General features: G+C 33.7%; 1 protein-coding gene and 2 long non-coding RNA genes across 4 annotated transcripts; 2 read left to right on the plus strand and 1 right to left on the minus strand.

The window, feature by feature from the left end:
• Positions 1-2,325: 2,325 nt before the first annotated feature.
• LOC122524132 (palmitoleoyl-protein carboxylesterase NOTUM) lies at positions 2,326-18,862 on the minus strand. Of its 2 annotated transcripts, none has more exons than XM_043646232.1 (8): positions 18,396-18,862; positions 5,507-5,873; positions 5,298-5,358; positions 4,978-5,201; positions 4,674-4,883; positions 4,253-4,529; positions 3,584-3,900; positions 2,326-2,820 (listed from the first exon to the last, which is right to left on the minus strand). In XM_043646232.1, the coding sequence occupies exons 1-8, from the start codon at positions 18,411-18,413 to the stop codon at positions 2,483-2,485; spliced, it is 1,812 nt and encodes a 603-aa protein (XP_043502167.1). In that variant the 5' UTR covers positions 18,414-18,862; the 3' UTR covers positions 2,326-2,482. The 2 variants fall into 2 exon arrangements, with proteins under 2 accessions (XP_043502167.1, XP_043502166.1); XM_043646231.1 differs by lacking the exon at positions 18,396-18,862 and adding an exon at positions 9,596-10,049.
• On the plus strand, positions 3,778-4,916 carry LOC122524133. Its single transcript, XR_006305471.1, has 2 exons — positions 3,778-3,928; positions 4,464-4,916. It is a non-coding gene; the product is annotated as an uncharacterized LOC122524133 (long non-coding RNA).
• Positions 4,947-5,430, plus strand: LOC122524134. The gene is made up of 2 exons (XR_006305472.1): positions 4,947-5,193; positions 5,261-5,430. It is a non-coding gene; the product is annotated as an uncharacterized LOC122524134 (long non-coding RNA).
• Positions 18,863-19,428: the final 566 nt, after the last annotated feature.

Genomic DNA, 19,428 nt, shown 5'->3' on the forward strand with positions numbered 1-19,428 from the left:
ATTAAAAAACAAAGTTTCGTATTATATTCATATTTAATATAATTTTTAATATATAATTTTTAATATATATAATTTAATTATATACGTTCTTCGGTTGAAAAGTTTTGAGCTTCGATAAAAAAAACTTTTATTTTTTTATTTAAATAAAAGTTAGTTTCATCGATAAAAACTTCTTTTTACGTTAAGCTCAAAAGTTTCTCCACCAAATCACGAATGATTTTTAATTTTTTAATCAAACGATAATTTAAACAAATAAATTTATTTGTAATCTTTGTTTAGAAGAAACGATCGATTAGAACGAAATAAATTATAGAAAGAAAATTAAAATTAAAATTAAATTAATTTTGTATAACAGATATACAATTTATTTACAATTTCAGACTTATTGTAGATTACATACAAAATATATGATACAAAGCCAATGAATTTGTTTATACATCTTTTTAACAATACACATTTAACATCATTTTTAAACAAAATGAACACGTGAAAATATGTCAATTGTTTAATTGACATTTGAATAAAAATGTACGCGTGTAAATGAAATAAATAATTACAATAATTAGCGCGATGACGACTATTTTACAATATTCGTTAAATAATTTTACAAATTGTTATTTATATTATTTTATACACATTAATCTAAACGGTGCACGACAAAGTCCATTAACACGCATTTGATATTCTTTGAGGTAGTTAATTTAATCAGTCTATTAATCTGTTGTTTTTTTTTCCTTTTTTGTTCATTGTTACTATTCAAATCTTGCGAGCGTAAAAAAGATTTTTCTCTACTCGTTTGCTTCAACGCAAATCTTTTATCTGTTTCATGTTAAACTCGAGTAACACGAGTTTTAAAAACAACCCACGCTCTATGTAATTATTTTCTTTTTTACAAAAAGATATTTTGAACTTACACTCGAAATATGTTGTCATCATTGTGACAGATAATTAATCTTCAAATTAATTGGTCGACTTATTTTCTACAATAAATTACGATACATATTACACATATGCAAATATATACATTATCCAATTATTATGAAAATGACCTAAATTATATATCTTCTTTCTATATTATTAAAACGTATAATTAATGTAATCTAAAGTATATTAAAAAGTTGAGTTTAATCTTATTGTTATTAGCGATCCATATATGGGTCGTTCATGTAAAGGTCTTGTTTGAATGAACGATCCATATAGGAGTCGTACCATGCAACAGTTGATTCGTGCAAAGCATGCAATAACGAAAGAGTTAAACTTATGATCATTATCATAATGCTGGCACGTTTATGCGAAATCAAATGTACATTTTTTTTTCAAACGTAATCGAGATCACTGGCACAACGTTTCAAAAAATAAAGATATTTTTAGGGAATTTAATTGAAAGCTTTAAAAAATGAATTTGCAAAAAGATATTCAGAAGGTTGTAATATGCAAGTCAATGACTTTTCATTTACAAAACGTACACACATCTGACCTAGTTTACTACTCGACTTTATATTACGGTTACAGACGTATCAGCACTTTTTATGAAGGTTTTTCTTTTTTTTTCTTTTTTTTTTTTACAAGTCTTCAGGAAAAGATTTCATCGAAATTCCGAAAAGCGTGTGATCCGGTATTCCGTGTCCTTGTCTGAATGTTTCGAAGAGACATCAAGTACTCTTACAAGGATTGATATCTAGGTCAGAGATTTATATGAACGACCAAACGTGAATGAAACGTAATCGATTCATTCTGGTACAATTATAAAATGAAATTTCGATTCATCTGTGCAATACTAATAAATTAATTAATTTAACGAACAATTACACAATATTTGTAATAAAATTTTTAAGTAAAATGGAAAAGAAAAATATAGAAATGAAAAAAATTTGTGCAGAAATCTCGAATAACGCGAATCCTAAAATTAAAATCTTATATACAATTGTATTTTGGTTCAAAAACGTCGATACGAGAAAAATTATTATCGACGTACGTATTATATTATAATTTAATTCGATTCGTTATAATTAAATTTATTCTGCATAATATTAAATAATTAACTTAATAAATAATTATAGGATCCATATTATAATTTTAGCCTAAAAAAAAAAAAGAAAAAAGAAAATATTACGGAATGATATTGAAGAATGAATCCTTTGGTAGGTCTTATACACATGCGTGAAATTTTGGTAAGTAAAAATTAATAATAAATTTTGATATTCAGATTTACTTAGAAAGATTCTTAGTCGAAGATTCGTTTAAGAAATGCAATTGTAATATTCAATAATAATAATAATAATAATAAAATAAAATAAATTTAATAAACAATCGTTGCGGATGAATAAGCAGACTTTTTTATCCAGCAAAAAAAGAAAAAGAAGAAAAAAATAACTATTGAACGACGACGATCTTGATAACTAAATCGTCTAAATAAATCGTATACGAACATCTAAATTTTGGTATGTAAAAATTGTGAAAAGGGGCTTACTTAGAAATAATCTTAGTTGGGTTGTTGCGTAAGAAGATTCAACAGTTCATCGTTGCCCATATTGTTCAAGGTTTGTATGTCGATACCTAAAGCATTAGCTACGCTCATCATGTCGAGGCCGAAGCTCTTAAGTAGCTCGATAAAGTCCATCTCTTCTCCAGTGAACGGATTGTGAAGCTTAGGACAGCTGTGATTGCATTGCGGCCAAGTGCAACGCTCTATCAATCGAAAGTGACAGCCCTGGATGCATTTCCGTTTTCCGTTAGATATCACTGAACGTTGTGGCCTCGTACCATTGAACATTCCTGCGTGGGTGTTGTTGTTACTTTGTTTTCCACCTTTTCTTTGTCCTGCGAAATTCGTTTCGTTACGTTTCAATCATTTTTTTTGTTTCTTTTTTATTTTTATTTTTATTTTTTTTTTCCTTTTTCTACTTTCTTGCGCACGTCGATGATTTAATTTATATTTCATTGGGCCGGAATTTGTTTTTTTAATTATTATACTTTTTAACGTTTATTGTTAAGGTTTGTTACGAGGAAGAATACAATGCCAATCGGAAAGTGTATCATTTCTTTTTATTTCTTTTTTATATATATATCTGTATATATATAAGATTTTATTTCATTCCTTTTTATTAAGGTTTTTTAAATGGAGTTTTTTAATTTTTTTTTTAATTTTTTTGATGAGATGAAGAATCGAGATATGCATTTGAATAACGTAGGGTTACGCAATATTGATATCTGGAATCAAAACGGGAAAACCCTCAAAAACAAATGTGATATAGATGATTTCTTTCTGCGATTTATTAAGAACACACACAGTATATTATCTACAAAATACATATTCTCTATATAAGATCATAACAATTGTTTTCTTTTTTTTTTTTCATAAATATACGAATAATACGATTTTCATAGAATTAATAAAACAGAAAAAAAGAAAGAAACAAATATATAAACGATATATATATAATATATATATAATATATATATATTATAAAACATAGAAAAGTGTAAAAAAATCTCCCTTTCTCTCTCTCTCTCTTTTACAAAGTATTGACACTTGCAAAAGAAAAAAACATTTATATTTTTAAACAAAACGTGGACTCTTTACCCGAAGCTTTTCTTCTTTCGTGTTTTTCCTTTTTTGTCCTTCCATCCTTGTTCTTATCCCTTCTTCTACCCTTATGCTTTCTTCTTCTCCTCTTTTTATTTTCCCTTTCTGGACCGGAAGTCGTATTATTCGCTTTCTCCTCCATTTTTTCACTAGTGAAGTTCGAATAATTCTTCTTCCTCGTCTCTGTTGGTAGATTATTTTTTTCAGCTCTTTTCAGTTGAATCAACGTCCCGTTATTCTTCGTCTGACCAGAACGGAGAAGTTTTCTCAACGATTTCGTACACGGCTGATTCGTCTCGATTTCGGACAAAGTGCTGCGAATGTAAATTTCAATATAAAACGGTAATTTATTATTTTTATGTAATTAGAATAAATTTCACATGAAAAAACACATTAAAAAAAAATATACATATATATAAAACTATAAATAAAATTAAACTATTTAATATATGACTAATTTAAATTATCTAAAAATAATTTTGTGTGTGTGAATTCTGTGAGCACTTGTGTATAAAGGGTTGCCTATCAAAGGTACTTAAAATCTGCTATTATCGACAGTGGAGTATAAAGTATCATCAATTTCCAGGCGCAACGTTCATATCATTGAGAAAATATGATATTTAAAATTAGTCACATTACATCGTTCACATTCTACTATGAACTTACTCATTATGATGATTTCCAAGTGGCATTAGTTCCCAACAATGCAACGCTTGTGCCAAAGACACCTCATCAATTTTAACCAATTGCCAATCCCTTTTAGTTAAAACGCTGTGGCTGATGCAGCTCGGTGCAAAGACCGCACTGACATTTTCGAAAGTTTGCCTCAAACTATCGCCCATTTTATGAATGTAATCCCATTGTTGTTTTGTTACAGGTGCACCAACGTTGTCCACAGACATCTGGGCCTCGTCGAATATCCATTGAAAAACGAACAACGGAGCTGCGTATTCGTAAAGATAAACTTTTTAAAATCATTTTATCGATTTTTAATGATATGTTTTTATCCGACATTGATTAGCAATTTTTACTTGTTTGCTTTAGAAGTATCGTTTCCCTTCGAAGCTAATCAATTTGTATTACTCACCAGTCAAAGTCGGATAGAGCCGATAACCGAAGTAACATCTCCAAGGCTCGTCAGGATGCTTAACAACGCAATTGTGTGGTATACGTGCTTTCCAAAGTTCCATTCCCTTGTGAACTGCATCGACAGGTGATAAACCATTCGGAGAGTACGGTGCTCTGTCAAGAAACCAGCCTGAATCTGAGACACCACGTATAGCTACGTTTTTTAATCCTACAAAATGAAATTATTGAATCAATTTAAAAATAAAAGAAAATTAATAAATAAAAAAAACGGATTAACACAATTTATAAAATAATAGACTAACCTAATTCTTCATGAACTAGATTTTGCACGTGATCGAGATTCAACATGACACCAATTCCACCTGCACTGCTACCAGCAAGTAGCAAGGAGCTTGCATTCTCAAGGCCAAGTGGTAGCAAATCTCGGACAACCTGCGAGACGATCTCAGCTCCCATAAAGGAGAACATATCGTTTGGCGAGCTTCTCGTACCACTCCAGCTGTCGCTGGTACAATATGGTACAAATCTATAGAAAAGAAACGGAAGACAACATGTTAGGTCAGATTGATAAAATGTTTTCTTTAGATAGGTACGCAAGGTTATCGCGATGGACAATACCTACACGTGATTCGCGTTCCACCAGAATGGATTCTCTTCCGGATTTCCTGATAACAATCCACCAACTGAAATAATTGGATGACACACATAAAATAACGACTAAATTAAAACTACATATTTGTTAAATTCAATCAAAATTCATAAATTTAGTCAGTTATTGTTCGTTTCTGATCCAATGCAATTATTAATGATCGATAATTAATGTGGACTTACTGTCACGAGTTTCGGGCCATTGTGTTGATGTCATAAGATGTCTTAATTTTAGCCACCTATTCCTACAGCTCTTATGATCATAACAATACCAGCCACCTTCCAAGAAAATGATCCACCTCTTGGAACCGTGGGATTTACGTAGGTAAAAGCCCGCCTGTGAGCCATCGTTGCAAGTGATCGACCTGTTGCTCAGGTAGACCCTCTTCAATCCTCTCTGCTCCTCCAGACCATATTTCTCCAATATCTTGATCAGCTTCTGTAGCGTGTTGCTTTGTAGTCCCGGCGAACTCGATGACACCGATACCGTGTTTGTTGGTCTGTCTTCGGCGACTATCGTTAAAATCAATACCGCTAGGAACACTGATATCTGGAAACAAAATTGTATATTTCATTTTTACTTTTTATTTATTCCAATTAACGGACCAACCATTGTTTATGATAGATGATGATTTATTTTCAATTATGTTTAATTCTAATTATATTCTTTCTACGAAATTCTCTTTGAAGAACCAATGTTACTTTTTTCACAATAGAAGTTGTCGATAGATGCAGTTATTATCAACGTGATATAAATTGTTTATTTTCAAATATTACGATCGCAATATTTTCGTAACAAATTACAAAATTTTAAAGTAAATTAATGGATCCATACTATGGATATAAAATCTCACAGAACCTATAGACAACAATTCGTGTCGCACTAAACACTCAATATTGCAAATAATACTAATAAATATTAATAAACGTTTAAAAAATAAAAATAAAATACAATATTAAGTCAAAATAATAACAATGATAATAAATATTAATCTCTGTATGATACAAAATATGACAAAATTCTGAGAATTTTCGAGCCACGTTTATTTTTGCAAATTACAAATTAATAGAAAAATTTTGATTTAAGAGTAGACCGGTCATCGATAAGTATAAAAATTAATAGAAAGGTAAAGAAGAAGAAGAAAAACAACATCAACAAGAACAAGAACAAGGGGTAGGGGGTGGAGGAGTGGGAGCAGAGTTAGAAAGGATGATGGAAGGGAGGAGCAAAACGTAGATTCTTGGCGCCACTCTCTTTCCATATCGTTTCCTCTTTCTCCACCTCCTTGGCCATACCTTCCCTTTCCCCCTCACCCCTCTGCCACCTGTCACTCTCTTCCTCTATATACGTGTCTTACCTTTTTTTTTCTCCCCACCCCACCCCACCCCTCCACTTCTTTTCCTTTCACGAAAGCAACCACTAAGGATCGAGTTCCAGGTTCCAGAACGGTAGCCGGTAGCGCAAACATATCTCGAAAACAGAAGCTCGCTTCCAGATTAAAGGTTGCCGCTAACATGGCCGAAGGCAGAAAAGAGAGAAAAAAAAGTTGTTCCATTGGCGTGACGTAATTCTAATTTGAATAGGCGCTGGATATTTGATCGTTTTATAATTTAGATATTTTATTTATGCGCGCACGATTTCGTCGTTCGTCGAGCATTGATTCTCATTGTCACATGTCGAGCATTTGTGTTTTATACTTATCGATTGAATTTGATTTACTTGTAATTTCTTACATCATACGTATTTTATTTTAACATATTTGGTATCGTATATTAATTAATTTTTTATGTGTTTTCTTTTTTTCGATTTTTTTTTCGTTTTTTTTTCTGTTTTTTTTTTGTTTTCCAAGGATAACTTACGAGATCGGATGATTCTCGACGTCATGTTTTATGCATCGATCGAGTTTTTATTTTGCCGTTCGTTTCTTTTTCGTATTGCATCTATCGTGTATTTATTATATTTGTTTTGCATATCTTTAATTTTTGACCTGTTTTTATCTTTTTTTTCGTATTGCCAAGGACAAGCTATTAAAAAAAAAATTCTTTATTGCGTTTATTAAGTTTATTAATAATAATAAATGTAAAATAAATGATAAAAGGATATAACCGGAGGAGTATTATTAGAAATAACCGAAATTACACGCTGGGGTTGGTTACACATTTTTAATGTCATGTGATTTATGCCGATCGTTAAAATTTGGGAAGATTTAATCAGTAAGCTTTTAAAAGACATTTTTTTTTTCTTTTTAAGATCTTTTAAAGATCATTCTCGAAGATTTCTGGAGACTATAAAACGAGAAGAGTTCAAGATAAGATCTTTACTCTCGCTGATTTCGCGCAACTTCTGACGCTTTGAACGGGACGTTACTTTTTTCCTTCTTTTCTTAAAAAATTCAAGGTTAGCTCGCGTTTAAAAGAAAAATGTCACGATTTGTCGTAAAACAAAGTGATTTTGGGAGCAAAAAAAAAAGAAATATGTATAATCTGAAAGGAAGGAACGAATCTATTGTGAATAGGATCATCGATTTTGAACCGGAACGAATTCGGCAAGTTAAAAAGGAATTTGCGATAATGCAGGTCAAATTTGAACTTTCGAGAGGTCGTAAATAATATTGACGACTTGACCGTGTCTTCTGCTTTTTCTTCTTCTTCTTTCATGCTTTGCGTAACCACTTTATTATATCGTAAATCATGATCCCGTTCCTCTTTTGACATTAAGATTCTTGAGAAAAAAGAACGTGGAACTAGGAATCGTCTAAGATTTTTTTTTACTTTCTTTTTTTTTTTCTTTTTTTAATACGCATCTTTTACCTCACCTTTATTCGTATCGATTTTATCGTGTCGTCGTTCAAAATTTTAATTGCAAGTCCTTGCCGTTTGTAAAAAATAATGTTTCAACTAATTAAGTATAATATCTATGCACGTATGCGAAATTATTATTCCTTTTTTTGACTCTTTTCTATAAAATTTTACTTTTTCTTTTTTTTTCTTTTTACCTGTTCTACAATTAACGAATAGTCGATTAATTTTATTAGATTTATTTTATTTCTTTTTTAACGATCAACACACGTACCGGTAAAATATTTTTTGTATTATAATATTTTTTCTTATTTAATCAATTGTAAATTTTTCTTTTATTTCTTTCGCAAATCGTATAATTCTCTCATTTATATTTAAATATTGTCGATAAAAAATATTGCAAAGATTTGTGTCGGTTATAATAGTTTTATTAGAAAATGTTCAACAACTTTGAACTTTCTATCTCTAACTTTCTTTACCTCTTCCTCTCTCTCTCTTTCTCTCTCTCTTTCTCTCTTGGGTATCTTTTTCTCTGTTTCTCATTTCCATCCCTCTTTTGGCGTATTAAAGCGTGAAGGTGTCCGTCATAATTTGCCACCCGGCTTATAATCCCCGTGACAAAGGCCGACAAAGAGATGGCCTTTACCTTCTATGTTAAGCTACGTTCAACCCGGATTCTAGTAGCCGTTCCAAACGTTTAAGGTAGCCGAAGAACGAACTGAACGAACTGAACGAACGAACAAGTCTAACCTAAGGAACCCTCATCGTAAAAAAGATTTTTTTTCATTTTACCAGCAAGCCATTCAACTTAACAGCTATTCGTTAACTAAAAATAAAAAGAAAAAAGTAAAAAAAGGACAAGGAAAAATACAAGTAAATAAGTTAGTGTATGTAAAAACATGATGTATATTGCGTACCATTATCTACGATGTAGAAACATAATTCTGGTTACTCTCGTGAAACTTCAAACGATGACGTTTAACTTGTAAAACTATGATCTCGTGCAAGGAACTCGTTCGAACAGGTACGCGATAACGAGAATGAACGAGTCAAGTATTCTTCGATAACGATATTCCTACTTTTACTTTTTTAATCTTCAATATACTAAGCATTAACTCCAAACAAAAAAACATATATTTTTAATTGGACATGTATTGGTTCAAAATATTTTTATACAAGTTCAAATAAATTCTATTCATTTTTTAAAGAAGGCAGGTATGAGTTCATTGAAACATACTCATCTTAATGTACACGGTAAAGTTTATAAGAACTCATTTTAAAATGGTATACGTATGAGTTCATCTTAATGAACACGATCATCTTTAAGTCGAGGCATATTTGAACCAACTCATCTTAAAATGAGATTTGCAAGAGTAAGAAAAATGTAAAAATAGGGATAAATGTTTGACTTGGGATGTCAAAAAAAGATTTAGAAAATAGTGTGATGGTTGAGTATGGTTGCAATGTCGGTACCTTTGAAATTCGTTGCCCGTAAGTCGTTGATCGTCGTTCACATCGCGTTTCGTCGTCCGGATGTTGATGATGATGGTGGTGAGAGATGAGCGTCTCGTTACCATTACGAGAACCGCTCACGCAGCTCGTATTCGCCGTTGCTAACACGCACCAACCTCGCATTACCATAACCGCGTACACAAGGACCAACTCGTTTCATCTCTTTCTTTCTTTCTTTCTTTATTTTTTGCTTTTTTTTCTTGATTTCTTACTTTCTTGCTCTGTTACTTACAGAGGGTTTCATCCAAGAGAGAAAGTTGAGTTTCTACGTTGCATTGGTGTGAGCCATTCGAGTTCAACTTAACGAGCCTAGAACGACTTGATGAAGCGCGAAACTAACGCTCACCAATCTTCGTAAGTCTTCGCAATGATCATGATTTTATAATGATTTCGAATTTTACACAAATCATTTTGGTGTATTACAGATTATTGGAAAATAATTGAAAAGCAATATTCTCATATTCTTTGAAGTTCGTTGCTTTTTTTTATTCAGGTATATATTTCATAGTTTAATTTTTGATTAAACTAAGAATTTGCAATGGAATAAACTAATTTCCAACGATCATGAATTTCTTCTACTTTTCCAATAGCTTTTTTTAAATAATGGAACAAGCTTATAGTTTTTTAATCGTTTGGCTACCGGAAGGTTTTTCAAAAAATACAATCGATAAAAGCTGAGTTACGCTAGACCACCGTCAATTGTCTGTATCGACGAAATGCGCTAGCATTTTTCGACGTGAAATCTGAAGATTTCGTTAAATATCAAAAGTAATTTAAAATATGTTTCAATTAAAGAAACGAAACTTTGTCAAAATCCAATAGTAATATAAGCTAACTAGATCATACTAAACAAATTCTCCCTAGATCCTAATAAAGATGACCTTTCTGAACTAAAAGTGCTAACATTTGGCATAAGTCCAGGATACAATTGAAGATGCCATTAAATCTACAGAAATAACTTTTGATATTTGAAAGATGAAAAATGTCATCAATATTTCGAGTAAATATATTTACCAAAAACTTCCTATTATTTCAAAATTATTCAAGATTTATTAAATCATTAATCTATGGAAAAAAAAAAGAAATAAAAAGAAAACAAATCCCGGTTGTGATCCAATCAAGACAATTTTGCTCGATTTTCTTTAATAACGTAACCTATTAGATAAAGTATATGAATAAGGATTGAAACAGGGGTAGACGGTTGGTTACTTGCGTTAACTGTCAAAAACAGTGAGTAGAAAAGCCACGTAATATTTGACGTAATTTATGATGACGAAGGACTTTCGCAAAACAGAGAGAAGGAAGGAGAAACGAAGACGAAGACGAAGACGAGGACGAAGAAGATGAAGAAGAAGAAGAAGAAGAAGAAGGAAGAGGAAGGAATAAGTAGAATGAAATAAAGGAAGAAAGAAAGAGATAGAAAGAGAGAGCAGGTGGCAAGATAGGGTATACGTTGGTGGATTAAGGCGCGGAGCGGCGAGTCAAAGAGATTTTCTCCCCATTCCGTCGCGGTGAGGGCCCCTCGGCCTAACAAGGGCTGAAATATGACTGCCTTGCCCTACCTCAGTTCCCTCTTACCCCCTCTCCGTTTCCCTTCTCTTCGCGCTTATTCACTCTCACTCTTTCTTTCTCTCCTTCCTCTCCTTCTGATTCGAGGCAAGCATCGCAGTTCGCATCACCGAGGTAAGCAAGGAAAAGCAAAGGAGATATCTCCTCTTCGACTAATTTATCGATCTTTCTGTCTCCTTTCATTTGAAAATATATATATATTTCATATGATGTATATTGATTGATATATATATATTATATAAAATTATATTATATATTATCAAATATATACTATATATATAAAAAATATATATATTTTATTATTTCATATATTATCCTAGCCTTATTATTCCTTACTTCTTCTCATAATTTATTTTCTTTTTTTTTTCTTCTTTTTAATATATGCTCATAATTGTCAAATATTAATCACACCTGGTCCAGGGATGGTATAATCTTTATTATGACATATGTATTTGATTTTAATATTTAGAAATTTATTTCTTTATTTGAGTGGCTATTTAATATGTTGTTTAGTATTTATTAGTCGCAACCTTTTTGGTAATAAGTGTTAGATGTTCGTAGAGAAGTGATTTATTGTCTGACTCGTAAAATAAAAAATAAAAAAGACTATATACTATTTATTAATATCCAATTAATTACCATCCTTGTTCCTTATTTGTTTAATGCAAAATCGGGAATAAAGATAACATTTGTTTTCTCTCATTGTCGTTCTTACAAATAGATGAAGAATAATAAAAACAGATAAAAATTCTATTAACCGTCATGTCCTATTATTTCTTTTTATTATAATATAAAAAAAAGAAGATAAAAATTTTCTAAGACACAATTGTTATTAATAATAAATAAGATCGCGATATTGTTGCATATTTTTCATCATAATTTTTGTTTTTTAAGAATTCTCTAAAGCTAGGAAGAAAGATAGAGTGAATTGAGAATGATTGGGTTGCGTTTATGCGTGTATGCTTGCTTGTATGTTAGTGCGCCTCCGCGTGTATGGTAGGAATGGTTGAGAGGAGATGGTGATGGTAGCGGTGGTCCATCGGAGTAAATATATTGGATGGTGGTAGGATTGGTGGCGGTGTCTTCCGCTCTCTACTTGAGCCGCGTGCCCGCTCGCTCGTTCACGCCCGAGGTGCGCCTTTGATGTGCCGCCTACATCGTCTTCTTGCTAACTCTTTCTCTCTCTCTCTCTCTCTCTTCCTTCCTCTTTCCCCGTTTCCCTCTCTTTCTCTCTTTCTTTCTTTTATATTTTATCGAGGAAGGAGTTTAACTCCTTTTCTCTTATCCTCGTCGGAGAAGTTGGCAAAAAGGTGTAGGGAAAAAGAGAACTTGGAAAATCGTGCTTCTTATTCGTGGAACTGCCACAACGATTAGCCACGTTTGTATTTTTTATTCTTACTTTTTTCTTTCTTCTTCTTTTTTTTATATGAAAATTAAAGACTTAACGTAATATAAGATAATCTCGAAAATCTTTTATTTTAATACATAGTGACTGTAGCCTATTGAAATAGTTTGTATATTATTGTTTTTAATATTTCTAACGTTAATTTGTTAATTTTAAATAGCTCACACACGTGGATCTCTCTTATTATAAATTCGATTTATTATATTAATCTAAATCATCTTTATAAAAATTACATTAAACATCGTTCGTTCTATAATACTTCACAAACAAATTCCAAACGTTCTGAAGTAATCAACGAAACGATGCTAATGAATTTCGCGCGCGTTATTCAACAAGCATTATTTAAAAATTCGGAAATTATTTCCAATCCTTTCGAAAAAAAGAAAAAAATACGAAACCAACGAGAGGAAGTGTTAATAATCTTGATATAAAGTTCAATGAGTTAGGCGAAATTGTCCATAAGAGTGCAGTAGCAGGCGAGTAGGCAATCATTTTACGGGGGCTTATTTCGAAGATCCCCGTTCTTCTTTCTGTCCTTTGCTATCTCTCTTTCTCTCTCACTTATTTTGCAGAAGGAGAGATTCTTCACGCGTACTCGACTGGCACGCGGGGTTCTCTGGTGTTCTTGGTGTACTCTTTCCGGAAGCCCCTCGCGCGAACTTCGGCTTACTTCAAAGGTTCCCTCCGCGCAAATCGGCACCGGCACCGTACAAATCGATAATGCGATTCGTGCTCTCTCTCCATGACGAGTATAACTCCTACCTCAATCCTCCCCCCTACTTCCCGCCCTTCTTCTCATCACCCCCTTCCCCCTTTTCCCTCTTCTACCCCCTTACCTTTTCCTCTTCGTTTATTCTCCACAATCGCCTCTCCACCCTCCCGCCCTTCCTTTTCTTCTCGATCAAATCTGGATCTTTACTTTCTTCTTTTTTTCTTTCTGTCTGTCTCTTTCTCTCTCTCTCTCTCTCTCTCTCTCTCTCTCTTTTTCTCTTTCTCTATCTCAATCGATCCTTTTCTTTCTTTCCGAGTTCATATTAAACGAGATCTAATGAGATATCTTTCTTTCTTTTTCTCTCTCTCTTTCTCTCTTTCTCTTACTGCCCACGCGTCTTTTAAAAACCAGAGAAATAAAAGTAAATGAAAAGAAAAAGGGGAAGATCGTTCGATCTTAGTCGTGGATCGTATAACACACGAGGATTTCTAATTAAAAATCTTCTTAATGGGGAACGATCAATCGAGTTTGGGATAAGAGAGAGATCTTTTATATTTTTCATTACCTTCTTCTTGTTTTCTGATCTTTTTTTCTTTTTTAAATCGAATTTCATCAGGAGAGGAGGGTTCGGGTGGAGTTGGGTGTAACTTATGAGTGTTTTCGTAAAATTTCAGAAAATTGATAACGATCTATTTCATAGATCTAATTGATTCTAAGAACTTTATTTGAGGAATTATAAAGGATTTGTATCTTATGTTATATACATATATACATCGTTTGATTAACTAGGAAGTAAAGTGCGTTCGTAGAAATTGATCGAGTAAAAATGATTAGCGAAAGTTGATTAAATATTTCTTAATTGATCACCAAGTATAAAGGAAGATTATGTCGAAGTAAAATAACAATTGGATCTTTTATTATCATAATTAATATAATTTCTAAAGTCACGTTTACTTCCTTGTTGAACCACGAGAATCTTTCTCTCCCTTTCTCTTCTCGGTAATAATTACTCAACCTAATCTCTAGATATAGTAACGTTCTATTTAAACGTTTTATGGGAGACGATTGTGATTACTCATATCCAACATTATAGTAGAATTTTACTTATCTCTTTCCTCCCTTTTTCTCTTTCTTATTCTTCCACGAAAATGGTTACTTTCATCCTTTGAGGACCATCTCTCTTTCTATCATATATACAGTTTATGTGCATTAATATAAACACATTTACACGCATATTTACATAGTTACACGTATATGTACATACTAAACATATACGCATAGGTATAAATCGAATATATGTTCATACATAGGTAAATATCATGTATATGTACATATATGCACATAGAAATGTATATATTTAGGTGTATATACAAACACACACATGCATATATATACATACTGTGTTTATATATGTGTCTACATGTGCGTGCGTGTGTGTTGGGTGTGTGTTTGTGTATATATATTGGCCTGGAGCAGTAAGAGCAACTGCAAGAGAAACAGCAACAGCAGAAGCAGAAGCAGCATCAGCATCAGCAGAGAGGAACGTCCCACGTGAGTAGAGTCGGTTCAGCGTACGGTGGACCGTGAAACGTTTGATCTTACCGCCAAGGCAGATCGGCAAAAGGTCTTTTTCTGCGGGGCCGAGCTTGAAGCCGGCCTCAAAGACTTGACTGATGACTTGCGGCCACGAGCAGAAACAGAGAGAGAGAGAGAGAGAGAGAAGGAGAGAGGGAGAGAGAACTACCTACTACTACTACTCTACTACTACTACTACTAGTACCTACCTACTACTACTACTCCTTTCTCCGGATCCATTTCTCTCGTGTTACAAGTTCTGAAAGATCGGTGGACGATCGCGTCGTAGGAGAGAATGATCCTATCGAAATCCATCCAAGAATCCAGCAGACGTGGATATCTGCCGAGTGTGATTTCAAAGTCTAGTCTGATGATTCTTCGAGGCGCCGAATCGTTCGTGGAAGACGCGGAAGAAACGGACGCGTGCCTCCGCACGTGTCAGACTTACTCTCACCATCACTTCCTTAAGGAATCCCATATCTTTCTTTCTCTTTCTTTTTCCTGCTATATGTGTATGTATCTGTATGTCTGTCTGTGTGTGTGAGTGTGTGTCATCTTTGTAAGATCCTTTGGTCCCCATTTAATCTAGTTAAGTGTAATTAGTTAAGAACTCCTCTTTCTCTTTCTCTTTCTCTCTCTCTCTCTTTTTCTCTCGTTTCAATCTAATACATTTCCAACGTTCAAACCATTAGTAAAAGATTAACTATTTTTTAAATTTTTATATTACACATTATACTATATAGTAAAATAAGTTATTTAAGGATATAATTAGATATTCTTATAATAAATTATTCAATATTTTTCCTAACTTTTCTCTTCTCTTTAATGCCACCGTATAAAAATAGAAATAAATAAAAAATATTTCATTATAAAATTGATTTAAAATAAATTCTAATATTGAAATTGGAAGGACAAATATTTCGTGCGCAAAAAAAAGATTCGATCGGAAATTGATTATAGAGAAAAATAAAAGTGAAAGATAGATAGATAAGCTAGCGAGAGAGAGAGAGAGAGAGAGGAGAGAGTGATAGCGGGTAGAAGGGATGGTGGGTGGAAGGGATGGAGGGTGGAAGGGATGGAGGGTGGAAGGGAAGGAGAGAGGGTGAAAAAGAAGAGAGGGAGCATCGAAGGCTAGTCAGGTCAGCATCGTCGACGTCGACCAGCCGGAGTATACGAGGAAGAGGAGCGTTGTTCTCGGGCTGGCCATTCGGAGGGGATGGCTCGGAGAAGAGGAACTGTCGGCTCCTTTGAAGTCGGTCGGTACCGTGTGTAATTAGGCCGCCGCTCCCCACCCCGCCCTCGGCCTCTGATCTTGCCGCGCTGTGTCGCTAATTGCTCACCGCTCCACGGCAGAAACGTCGTCGTCCTCCTCCTCCTCCTCCTCATTCTCCTCCTTCTTCTCCTTCTCTTCCTTCTCTTCCTTCTCTATTTCTCCCCCTTTTCCTCTTCGTTCATCTCTTCCTTGTAATCCTTATCCTAGTCTCTATGTTAGGGACATCATCCTTGTCTTTATCCCACTTGACGATATCAACTATACGTCATAAACAGATCCTTATCTTTTTTTATTTCTAATCTCTTTTCTCGGCGGTTGATTTTTCTGCATTCATATTTTTACTATTCGGTAAAGGGGTACTCCTCGTTGGTGCGGATGGTTTCTTTTTCTTTTTCGAATGGGAGATGAAGGATATTTTGTTAATTATATACTTGTTTTTCTTTTGGTATAATATAATATTGTTGTTACAATATGTTCTTTTTTTTTGTTATTACATTTTAAGAGAGGGTCATCATTTTTTGATATATATTTTTGTATTTTTTATTAAAGCATGATTTGCGAAACTTCTTGAAATATCAATTGGTTAACATTTTTTTTTCTATTTCATAATTAGTCAGCTTGATCCTGATTGTGTTTCCTAGAATCTCTATTTATTCCTAATATGGTATCTTCGTTTTACAATGTCCTCGTTTATGATATATCATAATTATTTCGATTTCTCAATTGTTAAATGCAACTTGTTCTTGGCCTACATCTTGATAAAGAATAAATTTGTTGTTTTCTCTCATCGACGTTAAAGATCTGAAATATTTATTGTATTTGTTTATTCACAGAAGTTTTTTCGTATGACTAACATTTTGTTGGAAAATTAGGAATGATTAGAAGTCCAGATCAGATTCTAGTTCTAGCAGGAAGACATTAGTCTCTCGTTGGCTGTCGTTCTCCTGAAGTCGTTATCGTTAGCGAACCTCTCTCGTCCACTTCCGCATCTATGCTGTCCTCATCATCCTCCCCTTCCTTCCCTTCCAACTCGTTCCTTACTCTCGCGCGATAATCCGCCCTCCTTATTTACCAGCTACTTCTTCTTCTTCTTCTTCTTCTTCTTCTTCTTCTTCTTCTTCTTCTTCTTCTTCTTTCTTCTTTTTCTTCTTCTTCTTCTTCCTCATCTTCTTCAATCCCATCTGAACTAATTTACTAAACTTTGACCTCATCATCATTATCATCATAATCATCATCTTTAATCACATTTGTGTACAATTTTTCCGAACTTTTTTTAATGTATAACTAAATTTTTCTTAAAATTTATATATAATCATCATCGTCATTTTAATCTACATTTTTTTTATTATCATTTTTTATTTCTACTGGATTTAAATTATATTAAATCCTTACCAAATTTCGATCCCTCCATCATCGTTATCTTCCTTAACGTTTATACGCAAGTTTTTGAATTAATTTTTATTTTAAAATGATAAAAGTGTTACGAACAATATTTTTCTATTATTTATATTTGTTTTCTTTTTTTATTTTCCAACTGGAAAATATTTGTATGCAAACTTGTCCAAAAAAATAGAAGGATAAAGAAGGGGATGTCCTTTGAAGTAAAAGAAACGTAAATCGAGGAGATTGGAAAGGTACAAAGGTACACAGGTTATCCCAGTGGGGTTGCCTTCCTTAAAGAAGTCGGCTAACCCTTTGGTTGTTTTTGGGCGGCCCCAAAGTTTCGTAAAAGTCAGGTTCAAAGGCATTCGTTAAATCGTACTTAAAAGTTAAAGGCCGCACGCGCAAAGGAACCGGACAGGGAGATGCCATTGAGCGTAGCAAAGAAAGAAAGAGAAGGAAGGAAGGAAGGAAGGAAGAAAGAAAGAAAAGAAAAGAAAGAAAGTAACATAAAAAAAAGGTTAGAATTAATGAAAGAGAAAGAGAGAAAGCAAAGCACGAGCCGTGAAAGCAGAATCTCGAGATGATCAAAGAGCGTTAAAAGAGGATCGGACCTCCGGCTTGCTTGGGTATTTCGCCACTCGTCTTACGTCGCATTCGTATTCCTGCTTGTTGAATAAACATTCCAAAAATTGCACTTCCAACCAGTATTTCGGTCAGGAAAATTAAAGTTTTTTCTTTTTAATATGTCAGTGATTTTAAAAACCAATAATTGTTCATCCACATATTTTCAATGGTTTAAATATTAAATCTATATGAGGCGTAAACAATTTGAACGTAAACCAACCTGCAATTCAGTCTTCATCTTCGAATCCTTTGACGTCACGTGGTGAATAATGTCGCTCTATCGAAGAATCACGATCACATCTAAATCATAATAATCGTCACCTATCTAGCACGTTGAGAAACTGTTCAAGACACGTATCAGCTCTCGCAGAAAATCAAAATATACACGATGACAAAGTATTTTTCTTCCTTCTCCCCCAAATTAGGAATATTTCTTAAACGTTTAGGATAGATTTATAATGTAAAAAGACAAATCTCGATCGAGAGGGTAAAGGTCGTTAAAATCTTTGGTTGTCACGTGGGTAATCTGAAATGTTTAGTGTTTCTATATCTTTCTTTCTCTATTTTTCAATATTTCTGTATTTTTTCTCTTTCTATCTCGTTTGTTCCGCACACGTAGACCGGTTGACGGTTCGCAGCGTACTGCCACCTTCCGCTTTGCCCTCTTTCACCTTTTCCTCTAGCAGCAGCTCCTCCTCCTCCTCCTCCTCCTCCTCCTCCTCTTCCTCCTCCTTTTCCTCCTCCTCTTCTTCTTCTTCTTTGGTGCTTCCTTCGAAGCACCCTTCTTCTTCTTCTTCTTCTTCTTCTTCTTCCTCGAGTCACGAGGCTACGATACGCGCACGTGCCAGACACGACCGCTGAGCTAATAGCGAGCGACACCTCTTTCCACCTTTTTCTCTCTCTTTCTCTTTGATTCTTTCTTTAACTCGTGAACGGGGCCCAACACGTTCCCGTTCCAGGTTCCTCGCGCTATCCGGGTCCAAGACTGACTGACAATCGGCACACAGGTTAAGCCATACACCATCGGACAAGAGAAGAAACATCCCCTCCACTAACTTTGCCATTTAACATCTCCACTTTGGGGTTGTTTCTTTTCAATTTGACTCGATTTTTTTACTTTCATTTCTCCTCTTCCTCGTTCCTTTCTTTTTTTATTCACGTTTTTTTTCTCTAACTTATTTGAACATTTCTTATGTTAGACCCCAGGTAGAACCCAACTGATTTATGTTTCCTACCTTTTTAGCATCGAAATG

The sequence above is a fragment of the Polistes fuscatus genome, unplaced genomic scaffold, assembly GCF_010416935.1.
Source record: "Polistes fuscatus isolate 324 unplaced genomic scaffold, CU_Pfus_HIC Scaffold7, whole genome shotgun sequence".
NCBI lineage: Eukaryota > Metazoa > Arthropoda > Insecta > Hymenoptera > Vespidae > Polistes > Polistes fuscatus.

Excerpts from the sequence above, each read along its gene's own strand:
- LOC122524132 (XM_043646231.1), bottom strand. The coding sequence starts at position 9,763 with ATGGTAATGCGAGGTTGGTGCGTGTTAGCAACGGCGAATACGAGCTGC. Across the intron at positions 5,202-5,297 it reads TGGTGGAACGCGAATCACGT|ATTTGTACCATATTGTACCA; the intron begins GTAGGTATTGTC and ends TCTTTTCTATAG. Across the intron at positions 4,530-4,673 it reads GCTCTATCCGACTTTGACTG|CTCCGTTGTTCGTTTTTCAA; the intron begins GTGAGTAATACA and ends ACGAATACGCAG.